Raw genomic sequence first — 13,088 nt, 5'->3', positions numbered from 1 at the left:
GTGCAGCCTAAGTGGCAGGGAGGAAGAGGGGTTGGGCGTAGGCAGCACACCAGTGTATAGTTTGTGCCTACATTAAACGTTTACAATTTCAGCCGTGAAGGGGTGTGCAGGAAATCACACGGCGCGTGTGACAAGCGCTGAAGCTGGAACAGTGCCGAAGTGCCCGAGTTATACTAGGTCTCCTCTACACACCATAGTCACAGAAATGTGGACTTGTCATGCAGATGTCTGGGGAATCTATTTGAACCTGAACTTAGCGCTCTGTAGAAACCAAAGTCACATACGGCACTTTATAGCTCTTTATCTCTCCTAAATAATATATCAAGCTTCAATAAAAAATAAAGCACCCATTCAGAATTTCCCCAAGTTCTTAGGCAAGAAAATATTTTTGTAATGTTTTCTTCGGGTGCATTTTCAGAACTTTTTTCTTTTCCGTGACACTTTATTAAGTGACTTTTTAGCACGACAACTCTTAATTGCAATATTGAAATGAGTTACTATGTAGCTCTCGACGTCACAGGGGCGTCGCTTCGTAGCGCTGTGAGTAACAGAATATGATATGAACATAAATAATTGTACTGAGTTTAACAGCGCCCGGCAAAAGACCTGTGAATCCCTATGCATAGGCCAGGCCAGTGGCTGTGAGTGTATGAGACGGTACCTGTCAGTGCTATGATTTTAGGATTAAAAGGGTATCAACAAGTGCTGTATCATCTGCGGCCGCTAGATGGCGCGGGGGAGTCAAAGCCGAGTCCCGGACAGGCGGCTCCCGCTACCTCCCGCAGACTCGTCCATCAGCAGCGAGAGGAGAGAAGCTGCCAGCCCCGCGCTCCCTCCGGTACCGTCCGCCCTCCGCCCTGCCTGGCCGGGCTCCGGTGACCGCAGCACAGCTCCAGGCGCCCCATGTCTGCCCTGAAGCAGCCCAGCAGAGCCATGGACCTGAAGGAGGGCGACATGGTGGAGAGGGGTAACTCTGCCAGCGGGGTGGTGGTGCAGGTGCGCGAGAAGAAGGGGCCCCTGCGGGCGGCCATCCCCTACATGCCGTTCCCCGTGGCTGTCGTCTGCCTCTTCCTCAACACCTTTGTGCCAGGACTGGGTAAGGAACAGCCCCTCTGCTGGACTCGGTTGGCCGGGCGGGGGATAGCGGTGCAGCAGGTGTGTGCGGTCCCGCCCAGCGGCGCCGTGCTCGCCGTGCACTGAGAGGTTCTCTGCTGTCACTGCACACACAGGGTTGTTATGTTTTCTGCTGTCTCTGTGCACATGTTCCTTGCTGACAACACTGAAGTTATTTACTGACATTTTACTCCGGTTTCTTGAAGTTCAGAATCAGTCCACTCAGAGCTCTATAGTTGTCAGAGAAGTCTTGTTAGTAATGCACTCAGAGGTTTCGTGTTGTCAGTGTGCACAAAGGATTCTTGCTGTCCCTTTACACAAAAGCTTTCTTGCTGTCACTGTACACAAGGGGTTTCTTGCTGTCACTGTATACAGAGGTTTCTTGCTGTCATTGTACACAGAGGTTTCTTGCTGTGACTGTTCTGAGATGTTTCTTGCCATCTGTGTAAACAGAGAAGTTCTTGCTTCCAGTGTATACAAGTGGTTTCCTGCTGTCACTGTATACGTGTGGCTTCTTGCTGTCACTGTATTATACAAGTGGTTTCTTGCTGTCACTGTATTATACAAGTGGTTTCCTGCTGTCACTGTATACGTGTGGCTTCTTGCTGTCACTGTATTATACAAGTGGTTTCTTGCTGTCACTGTATTATACAAGTGGTTTCTTGCTGTCACTGTATACGTGTGGCTTCTTGCTGTCACTGTATTATACAAGTGGTTTCTTGCTGTCACTGTATTATACAAGTGGTTTCTTGCTGTGACGGTTCTGAGATGTTTCTTGCTGTCAGTGTAAACGGAGATTTCTTGCTTCCACTGTATACAAGTGTTTATTTGATGTCAGTGTACACAGAGGTTTCTTGCTGCCAGTGTATACAAGTGGTTTCTTGCTTCCACTGTATACAAGTGTTTATTTGATGTCAGTGTACACAGAGGTTTCTTGCTTCCAGTGTATACAAGTGGTTTCTTCCTGTCACTGTATTATACAAGTGGTTTCTTGCTTCCACTGTATACAAGTGTTTATTTGATGTCAGTGTACACAGAGGTTTCTTGCTGCCAGTGTATACAAGTGGTTTCTTGCTTCCACTGTATACAAGTGTTTATTTGATGTCAGTGTACACAGAGGTTTTCTTGCTGCCAGTGTATACAAGGGGTTTCTTGCTTCCACTGTATACAAGTGTTTATTTGATGTCAGTGTACACAGAGGTTTTCTTGCTGTCAGTGTAAACGGAGATTTCTTGCTTCCACTGTATACAAGTGTTTATTTGATGTCAGTGTACACAGAGGTTTCTTGCTTCCAGTGTATACAAGTGGTTTCTTGCTTCCACTGTATACAAGTGTTTATTTGATGTCAGTGTACACAGAGGTTTCTTGCTTCCAGTGTATACAAGTGGTTTCTTCCTGTCACTGTATTATACAAGTGGTTTCTTGCTGTCAGTGTACACAGAGGTTTCTTGCTGTGACGGTTCTGAGATGTTTCTTGCCATCTGTGTAAACAGAGAATTTCTTGCTTCCAGTGTATACAAGTGGTTTCCTGCTGTCACTGTATACGTGTGGCTTCTTGCTGTCACTGTATTATACAAGTGGCTTCTTGCTGTCACTGTATTATACAAGTGGTTTCTTGCTGTCACTGTATTATACAAGTGGTTTCTTGCTGTCACTGTATTATACAAGTGGTTTCTTGCTGTGACGGTTCTGAGATGTTTCTTGCTGTCAGTGTAAACGGAGATTTCTTGCTTCCACTGTATACAAGTGTTTATTTGATGTCAGTGTACACAGAGGTTTTCTTGCTGCCAGTGTATACAAGTGGTTTCTTGCTTCCACTGTATACAAGTGTTTATTTGATGTCAGTGTACACAGAGGTTTCTTGCTTCCAGTGTATACAAGTGGTTTCCTGCTGTCACTGTATACGTGTGGCTTCTTGCTGTCACTGTATTATACAAGTGGCTTCTTGCTGTCACTGTATTATACAAGTGGTTTCTTGCTGTCACTGTATTGTACAAGTGGTTTCTTGCTGTCATTGTACACAGAGGTTTCTTGCTGTGACGGTTCGGAGATGTTTCTTGCTGTCAATGTACACAGAGGTTTTCTTGCTGTCAGTGTAAACGGAGATTTCTTGCTGCCAGTGTATACAAGTGTTTATTTGATGTCAGTGTACACAGAGGTTTTCTTGCTGTCAGTGTATACAAGTGGTTTCTTGCTGCCAGTGTACACAGAGGTTTCTTGCTGCCAGCGTATACAAGTGGTTTCTTGCTGTCAGTGTACACAGAGGTTTCTTGCTGCCAGTGAGTTTCTTGCTGTGCTCCACTCTCCTCCCAGAGGCATCATGTTGCTTCCTTAGAATAACTTTCTTTCAGTCCCCTGACCCCAGCAGGTATTTCCTACTGCGAACTGCTTTCTTAGCAAAAACGCCTTGTTGGTTTTATTCCCGATCGCAGTTTTTTCTTGCTGTGCTCTCATCTCATAGCAGTGCTTTCTTACTGCGCTATAACCTCCGAGCAGAGGTTTCTTGCTCAGCTATATTCTCCTAGCAGTGATTTCCAGCCGTGCTATACTCTTCAAACAGAGGTTTTGTGCTGTGCTCTCCAAGCAGAGATTCTGTGCTGTTGCATGCTCTCCTCCCAAAGGTACCATGCTGTGCTCTGCCCTCATTGCTGTGCTATGCTCCCCTAGCAGTGATGTCTTGGATTGCTCTGATCTCCCAGCAGGGGTTTTTGCTGTGTTTTTCTCCCCTAGCAGAGGTTTCATGATTTGCTTTGCTTTCATAGTAGGAGATTTTATTACTCTTCTAGCAGATGTTTTTTGCTGTGCTGCCCTCGCCTAATAGAGGTTTCTCACTTTTATCTCCTCTACTAGCAGACATTTGTTTTCTGACACATGCTCTTCTAGCAAAGGTTTCTTATTGTGCTCTGCTTTCTTGCCAAATATGCCTCTCTGTGCTCTGTTCTCCTGCAAGAAGTAATTGCTACGCTCTCCTCTCAGAGTTTTTTTTAGCTGAGGTTTCTTGTTGTGCTCTGCCCTCCTCGCAGAGTTCTGTGGCTGAGGGTTCTTGTGCTCAGCCCTCCTAGTAGAGTTCTCTAGCTGGGGTTTCTTAGTGTGCTCTGTTCTCCTCGCAGAGTTCTCTAGCTGGGGTTACTTGTTGTGCTGTGCCCTCCTAGCAGAGTTCTGTGGCTGAGTTTTCTTGTTGTGCTATGCCCTGCTAGCAGAGTTCTCTAGATGAGGTTTCTTGTGCTATGCCCTGCTAGCAGAGTTCTCTAGCTGAGGTTTCTTGTTGTGATGTGCCCTCGTAGCAGAGTTCTCTAGCTGAGGCTTCTTGTGCTATGCCCTGCTAGCAGAGTTCGCTAGCTGAGGTTTCTTGTTGTGATGTGCCCTCGTAGCAGAGTTTTCTAGCTGAGGTTTCTTGTTGTGCTCTGTTCTCCTAGCAGAGTTCTCAAGCTGAGGTTTCTTGTTGTGCTCTGTTCTCCTAGCAGAGTTCTCTAGCTGAGGTTTCTTGCTGTGCTCTGTTCTTCTATCAGAGTTCTCTAGCTGAGGTTTCTTGTGCTATGCTATTCTAGCTGAATTCTCTAGCTGAGGTTTCTTGTTGTGCTATGCCCTTCTAGCAGAGTTCTCTAGCTGGGGTTTCTGGCTGTGCTATGCCCTTCTAGCAGATTTCCATGACTGAGGTTTCTTGTTGCGATGTGCCCTTGTAGCAGAGTTCTGTGGCTGAGGTTTCTTGTTGTGCTCAGCCCTCCTAGCAGAGTTCTCTAGCTGAGGTTTCTTGCTGTGCTCTGTTCTTCTATCAGAGTTCTCTAGCTGAGGTTTCTTGTGCTATGCTATTCTAGCTGAATTCTCTAGCTGAGGTTTCTTGTTGTGCTATGCCCTTCTAGCAGAGTTCTCTCGCTGGGGTTTCTTGCTGTGCTATGCCCTTCTAGCAGAGTTCCATGACTGAGGTTTCTTGTTGCGATGTGCCCTTGTAGCAGAGTTCTGTGGCTGAGGTTTCTTGTTGTGCTCAGCCCTCCTAGCAGAGTTCTCTAGCTGAGGTTGCTTGTTGTGCTCAGCCCTCCAAGCAGAGTTCTCTAGCTGAGGTTTCTTGTTGTGCTCTGTTCCCCTAGCAAAGTTTTCTAGCTGAGGTTTCTTGTTGTGTTATGCCCTTCAAGCAGAGTTCTCTAGCTGCGGTTTCTTGTTGTGCTATGCCCTTCTAGCAGAGTTCTCTAGCTTGGGTTTCTTGTAGTGCTATGCCCTGCTAGCAAAGGTCTGTGACTGAGGTTTCTTGTCGTGATGTGCCATCGTAGCAGAGTTTTGTGGCTGAGGTTTCTTGTTGCGATGTGCCCTCGTAGCAGAGTTCTGTGGCTGAGGTTTCTTGTTGTGCTCTGTTCTCCTAGCAGAGTTCTGTGGCTGAGGTTTCTTGTTGCGCAATACCCTCCTAGCAGAGATCTCTGGCTGAGGTTTCTTGTTGTGCTCTGCCCTCCTAGCAGAGTTCTGTGGCTGAGGTTTCTTGTTGTGCTCTGTTCTCCTAGCAGAGATCTCTGGCTGAGGTTTCTTGTTGTGCTCTGCCCTCCTAGCAGAGTTCTGTGGCTGAGGTTTCTTTTTGTGCTCTGTTCTCCTAGCAGAGTTATGTGGCTGAGGTTTCTGGTTGTGCTCTGTTCTCCCAGCAGAGTTCTGTGGCTGAGGTTTCTTGTTGTGCTGTGCCCTCCTAGGAGACTTCTGTGGCTGAGGTTTCTTGTTGTGCTGTGACCTCCTAGGAGACTTCTGTGGCTGAGGTTTCTTGTTGTGCTCTGTTCTATTAGCAGAGGTTTCGTTCTGTGCTGTGCCCTTCTGGCAGAGTTCTGTGGCTGAGGTTTCTTGCTGTGCTCTGTTCTCCTAGCAGAGTTATGTGGCTGATGTTTCTTGTTGTGCTCTCCCCTCCTAGCAGTGTTCTGTGGCTGAGGCTTCTTGTTGTGCCACTCTGCTCTATTAGCAGAGGTTTCTTGCTGTGCTCTGTTTTCCTAGCATAAGTTCCTTGCAGACGTTCTTTGTTCTGCTAACTTTTCCTAACTGATATTTCTTCTTTATTCTGTCCTCTTTTAGGAGAGTTTTCGTGCAGTACTCCACTCACTTTAGCAGATGTTCCTTATCAGACATTTCTCGAATGATCGAGCGATAGATTCCTGCTGTTACTTGCTTCTCCTGTTTCTCATAGCGTAGGTTTTTAGCTGTTTTCCATTTCAGAGAGTTCTTCATGTATTCATCTTCCTTGGCTTGTGTGCTTGCTGGCTTATGCTCTCTATTCAGATGTGTTTGCTGTGCCATGTTCCATTCGCTGGAGTTTTACTGCCATCTGCTTCAGTCAGTCACATGCAGTGATTGCTTGTGGTGTTCTGAGATTCTTGCAGGGGTGTTGTTAACGCATGGCACTTCTGTGAACAGCAGTCTGCTTGTGCCCTGCTAGCTTGTTTTACGGTGCTTCATTCACAGACACTTCGGTCTGTGTCCATTGCCAGACCATGTGTTTTTTGCTGTGCCCTTCCCCTGTGGGTGGTTTGTCTATGTGCTACTCCCTAAAGGGGGAGGGTTTCTGAAGAGCCATTTGCCTCAGAGAACTGATTTCTGCTCTCTCGGAGCGTTCACCGTGCTCTGCTCTCATGGCGGGAGTTTCTTGTCCGCTCCCTTTGCTTGTCAGCAGGTCTCCGCTGTCTTGTGAACGGGGGAGGCGGGGATCCTGTCTAATTTAGAAGTTGTACTTGTAACACGAGCTGTTCCCGCGAATCACCAAGTCTCCTTCTGGCCGAGGGAATGGAAATATCCATGGCGGGAGCGGGGCTGTGTGGGTGCCCGGGGTCCGGCTCAGACTCCCGCGCATTGCCGGCACACGTCACTGCTCTCTCAGGTGCTCGCGGGCAGCGCTCCTCGCAAGTGAACGTCCACCAACCTGGTATACTGCGCATCGCCGCCAGGGGTCGCCACAGCACAGCAGGCCGGGCTAAGAACACTTATTGGTAATGCTAGAAATGGAGGAAAAAATAAAATAATCACGGAATCTGTACATTGGGGGTGGTGGATGAAGATGGAGTCTTGAGGGGCTGGGCAGGACAACGAGGAGTAGAGTAATGCATTGTTTTTTGTACAAACTCCGCTTTAAAATGAAGATGAGGATAAGGAAAAAGTGTTAGTAAACCTGTCTTGGCATATTTAATTGGTCACTGACAGCAAACCTTTGGCTCAATGAATTGATCACCCATAGACCGCTTTTTAAGCTAACTCGTGGGTATAGGGCACCTGCTGCAGTGATACATGTACCGCCACGACGTTTAAGGGTATAACACTGGTGAACAGCTCGTGTGCTCACTGCATTTGCATTTGTCCAGCCTGTGGTCTGAATTATTAAAAAATATGAAAGGTTAATGTGTCTAAGTTATAAGACAGGTCAGCGGATAATAATAAACATATTTTAAAGCGCGAATAAGTCAGATTTTACTCTGTGATATGGGAATTGTTATTATTAGTGTACTCACAATGGCGACCAGAGCATAAAAACAACTGTGACACTCCAGAAACCAAGAAATAGAACTACAATTGTGTGCAGCTGCGAAGTGAACACAGAATGACATCACTGGCAGCACAAACTAACAGAGCGAACAGAAACAATGAGCCACGGAGGGGGAATTAAATGCAGCTTTTACACACCGATACCATCCTTGTTAACTACATTGCTTTCTGCGAGGGGCTGATAACTAATCATGCAATGGAACACAGGAAGACCGCCTCCCGCGCTGTGTCCGGTCATGCCTTTCTGGAAATATGTGATACATTTACTGGAATTTTCCTGAACAGGTGGTTAGAAAACTGCAGAGGGTTTCTTTGTCTTGAGTGGTGGTGGGTATGGTAGCTAGGGTCGATGCTCCAGGTATGCGGTGTTTCCCCTCCATCTCTGGCCGCCAGGACACCACGCGGACAGAAGAGAGTAGATTACCTGTCAAACGAGACTTATGCAGGCGGTCGCATTGGATAGGAGAGGCGCCTTGAAGGTGCCGATCTGTTCTGGTGTCGGCACATGGGCGGTCGCATTGGATAGGAGACGCGCCTCGAAGATGCCGATCTGTTCTGGTGTCGGCACATGGGCGGGCGCAAAGGCAGGCCTAGAACCTGGTTCCCAGCCCAGGATTGTCTAGTGGAACTACCCCTGGTGGAGTGTCCACTCTAGTCAGCACAGAAGATCAGTGAACGGTAAATAACTATTCCCGAAGAAGGAGCTCTTCAAGTAGGTTTGCCTTTGCGCTCTCAAAATGTGCTATCATTAAAAGAGATGTGTGCGTGACGTGCAACAGCAGTGCATGTATAAAGTTAACTACGCAGTACAACGGGGTATTCCGAAACAAGAATCCTATTACCTCCGCCTTACAAATACTCCTTACAGCGTCAATGAATGCTCACTAGCTGTGGTTAGCGCCAGAGAGCACTCGAGGGTGTGAGGCACAAGCAGGAGGTGCTGTCGATGTGCGGGGCTGTGCAGGTAAGCCGAGGGGCGGGGCTCGGCAGGCGAGTGCTGTTGAGGGGCGCGGGTGTGGCAGTGGAGTGCTAGAGGTGTTGCCAAGGGGCGGGGCTCGGCAGGTGAGTGCTGGAGGTGCTATTCAGGGGCGGGCTGTGCAGGTGAATGCAGGAGGTTCTGTCGAGGGGAGGGGCTCTGCAGGTGAGTGCTGGAGGTGTTGTCGAGGGGCGGGACTCTGCAGGTGAGTGCTGGAGTGGCTGTATATGGGCGGGGCTGTGCAGGTGAGTGCTGGAGGTGTTGTCGAGGGGCGGGACTCTGCAGGTGAGTGCTGGAGTGGCTGTATATGGGCGGGGCTGTGCAGGAGGTGTTGTCGAGGGGCGGGACTCTGCAGGTGAGTGCTGGAGTGGCTGTATATGGGTGGGGCTGTGCAGGTGAGTGCTGGAGGTGTTGTCGAGGGGCGGGACTCTGCAGGTGAGTGCTGGAGTTGCTGTATATGGGCGGGGCTGTGCAGGTAAGTGCTGGAGGTGCTGTCAAAGGGCGGGGCTCGGCAGGTGAGTGCTGGAGGTTCTGTCGAGGGGAGGGGCTATGCAGGCGAGGGCTGGAGGTGTTGCCGAGGGGCGGTATTCTGCAGGTGAGTGCTGGAGTTGCTGTATATGGGCGGGGCTATGCAGGTGAGTGCTGGAGGTGCTGTTCAGGGGCGGGACTCTGCAGGTGAGTGGTGGACTAGCTGTATAAGGGCGGGGCTCTTCAGGGGATTGCCCGAGGTGTTTTCAGCGCAGGAACGGGCGAGCATCTTCCTAGAGCCGGCTCTCTGGCGAGCAGCCATGGATGAGGTAGTCTCCTAGCCTGCATCAGCCCCTCCCCTGGGGGCCTGCATACGACAGCTGGCACAGCGTCGCCCCAGCGGTCTAAGGAAAGCATGTCACTGCGAGTATGGGAACCTAAACCGTCTCTCAGAGTTACGCCCCTCCCCCTTCCTCCCACACGTAGCCTCTTACAGCAAGACACAGGAGTTATTTGATGCATGCATGTTTATGGCATGCCCGTGAAAACTACTGGAGTCCAGTGAACCGTGGTCTTTAGAGCAAGGATACTAAGATACATTACCTGCTCTTTTTGTCCCTCTTGCAGGGTTCCTTCACTTCTGCTCTCTCTCTTTGTCACTGTTCTTCTCTCTCTTCTTCCTTCTTGTTGCCGCATTTTCTGCCTTTCTTGCTCCTCTTCTGGGTCAAAGTCTGATGATGAAAAATAAGCCCTGGTCCCCAAAAAATGAGTGCCAGTGGGCCCCACCTGCCACCGCAAATTCAAATGAAGCGCTGCCCACTGCACACCGGTAGTTAACAACTGTCGAGTAAAGTAAAGTATGTCCATGTTTGACTTTCTGACTCTCCCAGCTGGCTCCCTACGTGGCACAGTTATGCCCAGACTAGGTTCCCAAGCATGCTGTGCCATAGAGCCTCGGGGTGCACAGATGTGGCCATAACGCATCTGGACTTGCCCGGTGGTCGCATGTAGAGGGATGGGACCTAGTATTTCAGGGTAGATTACACCTCCAGCACCAGCACGGATTGGCATTTTGTTAGTCTCTTGTATTGTTTGGTGGCATCAAACCTTCCAGGACCTGCAAACGCCTGGATACCCTATCGGGTGATTAGCGGTGCTATATAAATCCTGCTTGATTGGCGCGGCAAGACCTCGGAGCGTAAAGATGGTCAGAGCAATCCACATGGGTTCAAAAGTGTTGGCTCAAGCATTTATATTCCTCATTATTTTGTGGTCTCAGTGAGTGGAAACCCAATGCATGGTCTCTATTTATCTTCACATTAATGATCTCCCTCATCAGGTTTTGGATCCCTTGGTGGACACAGTCACGTGATACAAAGCGACGCAAAATGATGCAAACAACAGAGCCGGCCAACTTTTACGAGCACAGGGATTTTTGCACCCTAAAGCTGATGTGAGCATTGTAAAGTGCTAAAGAACGTTGAATCACATAGCTTGGAACCTCGGATAATTCATACAATGTTGACTTAACAGGGGTAGCAACAGTGCGCATAGCCCTATGATTCCACGTGAAGTCATGTCAGGTCAGGTCACGCAAAGTAGGGTGCAATGCGGAATACTCGTTCCAAATGAAAGCAAGTCAAACGATGGAAGAAGGAAATTGTGTAATATTGCCATTTTTGATACTTATATTTTTTGTGGAAATTAAACATAATACAAAATTTACCTTTTGGTGGTCGTCTGCATGATGAGAAGCGCACTCAAGGGTGCACGTTGAGTACATTGCTCCCTCTGCCTTCGCACTGTGGCACAACACTAAAAAATGTTTATTATCACACAAACACAGCATTTTTTGCACTTTGCATGGCTTCTGACATCATCAGTGTGTACAATGTAGTACATTTGACACAGCTCAAACTTTGGCTGTTTGTGCAATGCAACACAAGAGATTTTTGTTCATCCTTTACCCTTGATCAATGTCATTGGGATCTTGTCCTGATAAAGACCCCATATAAGTTGTTCATGGGGTCAAAACGTCAACCTCTCCTGGGTGGACTGTCCCTTTTTCTCTCATAAAAGTTCTCATAAGACCCGAGATTCTACTTACCTCCTGCTCAGTTCTAATGGCTTATAAATGATTGACAGCTGTTGATGTTGGTTATTTGTGCTTTATTATTGTCACTCCAATTGCCCCTTTGCTCACCTAAGGACCATGCTGTCACCTCACCTTGTTACAAATGTAGGAAGTTACCAAACTGGTGAGTCTTCTTTAAGAAAACACCCTAAGAAACCACTCCCTTTCTGGCTTTGCTATCACCAGCAGTGGAAAGCCAGATTTCAGATTTAAAACTAAAATGCAGCAGTTGTATTACAACATCTTTACAACATAGGCCTGTCCTAACCTTACATGTGCAGAGTTCTCCGTCCCGACCACAGAATCTTCGCAGTCGTAAAATTACTATTAAATCGCAGTTTTGTGTATACCGAAAAAGATTAAATTTACACAAATTTGTACGTTTACCTTTGTGAATCAGGCCCAGAATGAGGTTGGCAAATCTGGGCAGCAAAAGGGAAGGAGTGGTTTGGCTCCCACCAGTGCTAACGTCAATCGATGGACATGCAGACGCCCAGCTGTGAAACATAAGGGCATTGATGTTGTAAGGCGAAGGCATCCTGAATCATGGGTCCTGTGGTTGAATCGTGAGACCTGGCAAATTTGGATGTTGTAGCGAATCCAGTTTTCAGCATGTTTTGCTGAATTTCTGGGTCTGTACTAGGGGTGGGCGGAATTTGCGTAGTCGCACTACGCAAAGCTCAGCGAAATGGTAAACAATCTCTGCGAGCACACAGAAATTCCGCGAACACGCGGAATTGCTTGTTCCGCCCGTTCGTGATGCTTTTTTCCTGTTCGCGAACGCTGTTTGCGTGCTTGGGGGGAAATATCTTGTGAACACGCATTTTGAAAGCGCGAACAAGCAAAAAATTCTGCGAAGCCGTGGATCACGGAATGTTTGGCAATTCCGCGATCTCCGCGGAATGCAAAATTATCCAAATTCTGCAAATTCCGTGAGCGGAATGGAATTTACCGCCCAGGCCTAGACTGTACCTCAGTTGTACAATATACCTGATCCAATTGGCTGATACAGTCAGTGGCGCTGGAACTAGGGGTGCGGGGGGACGCTGCAGCACACCCATAAAAATTTAAATAGTTTAGATGGAGAATGAGCAATAATGTGTCCCTTCTAATGTTTTTTTCTGTCAGAATTTGTTTCGTTTTTAGAGACATGTCCCCATACCTTTAGTGAGGTGATGTTATCGGTGAGGAACCTCTAAAAATTGTTCCAGCACTACTGGATACAGCCCGTCGACCAAGCTGTGTAACAGCATCTCTGACTTCTTTGACTCAAAAATTAAACAAGTCTATGAATCTTTTGGGCCAGAGAAAAAAACGGTAAAAACGGACTTAGCCGATAAATTGCCGGATTGCGCTACTTTGACACAATTTGAGCCAATAGCACTAAACTTGGTTTCGCAAGAACTTAGCCGTTGTCAGTCAGGATCTCCTGACGACCCCTGCCCTCCAAAACTCTGGAACTCCATAGCTGATTTCGTGGCTCCTACTATTCAGCAAATATGGAATATGTCCATCTCCTCTGGGGTGTTCCCGAATATCTGGGAACACGCCACTCTCCTCCCGCTAAAGAAAAAACTAAATGGGGACCCCAAGGATCTTAGCAATCTCCGCCCGATCTCTCTGCTGGCGGCACCGGGCAAAATGCTAGAGAAACTAATCCAGCGCCAACTGAATAAATTCATTGAAGGAAATAATATATTACATGAGACGCAATCAGGCTTTAGACCCGGCTTCAGCACTGAGACGGCACTAATTGAGGTGGCAGAGTCAGTGAGGTGGTCGATGGATTCAGGGGACTCAGCGATGCTGGTGCTCCTGGACCTGTCGGCCGCTTTTGATACGGTCGACCACGCCATATTGCTGTCTCGTTTAGCGGAGTCAGGCATTAAGGACCAGGCA

The 13,088-nt window shown here is 48.0% G+C and overlaps 1 protein-coding gene across 1 annotated transcript in view; it reads left to right on the top strand.

Annotated features, from left to right (window-relative positions):
- The first annotated feature begins 781 nt into the window (after positions 1-781).
- The window catches only part of STUM (stum, mechanosensory transduction mediator homolog), a 267,075-nt gene continuing 254,768 nt past the window's right edge, over positions 782-13,088 (top strand). Inside the window, exon 1 of the mRNA XM_085613038.1 lies at positions 782-1,096. Coding sequence (XP_085469164.1) covers positions 904-1,096 — 193 coding nt within the window. The 5' untranslated portion in view covers positions 782-903. The remainder of the gene's footprint in view (positions 1,097-13,088) is intronic.

The sequence above is a fragment of the Triturus cristatus genome, chromosome 6, assembly GCF_964204655.1.
Source record: "Triturus cristatus chromosome 6, aTriCri1.1, whole genome shotgun sequence".
In the NCBI taxonomy this organism is placed as follows: domain Eukaryota; kingdom Metazoa; phylum Chordata; class Amphibia; order Caudata; family Salamandridae; genus Triturus; species Triturus cristatus.
Note: the sequence above shows the minus strand (reverse complement) of the source record. Positions and strands in the feature narration are given on the sequence as shown.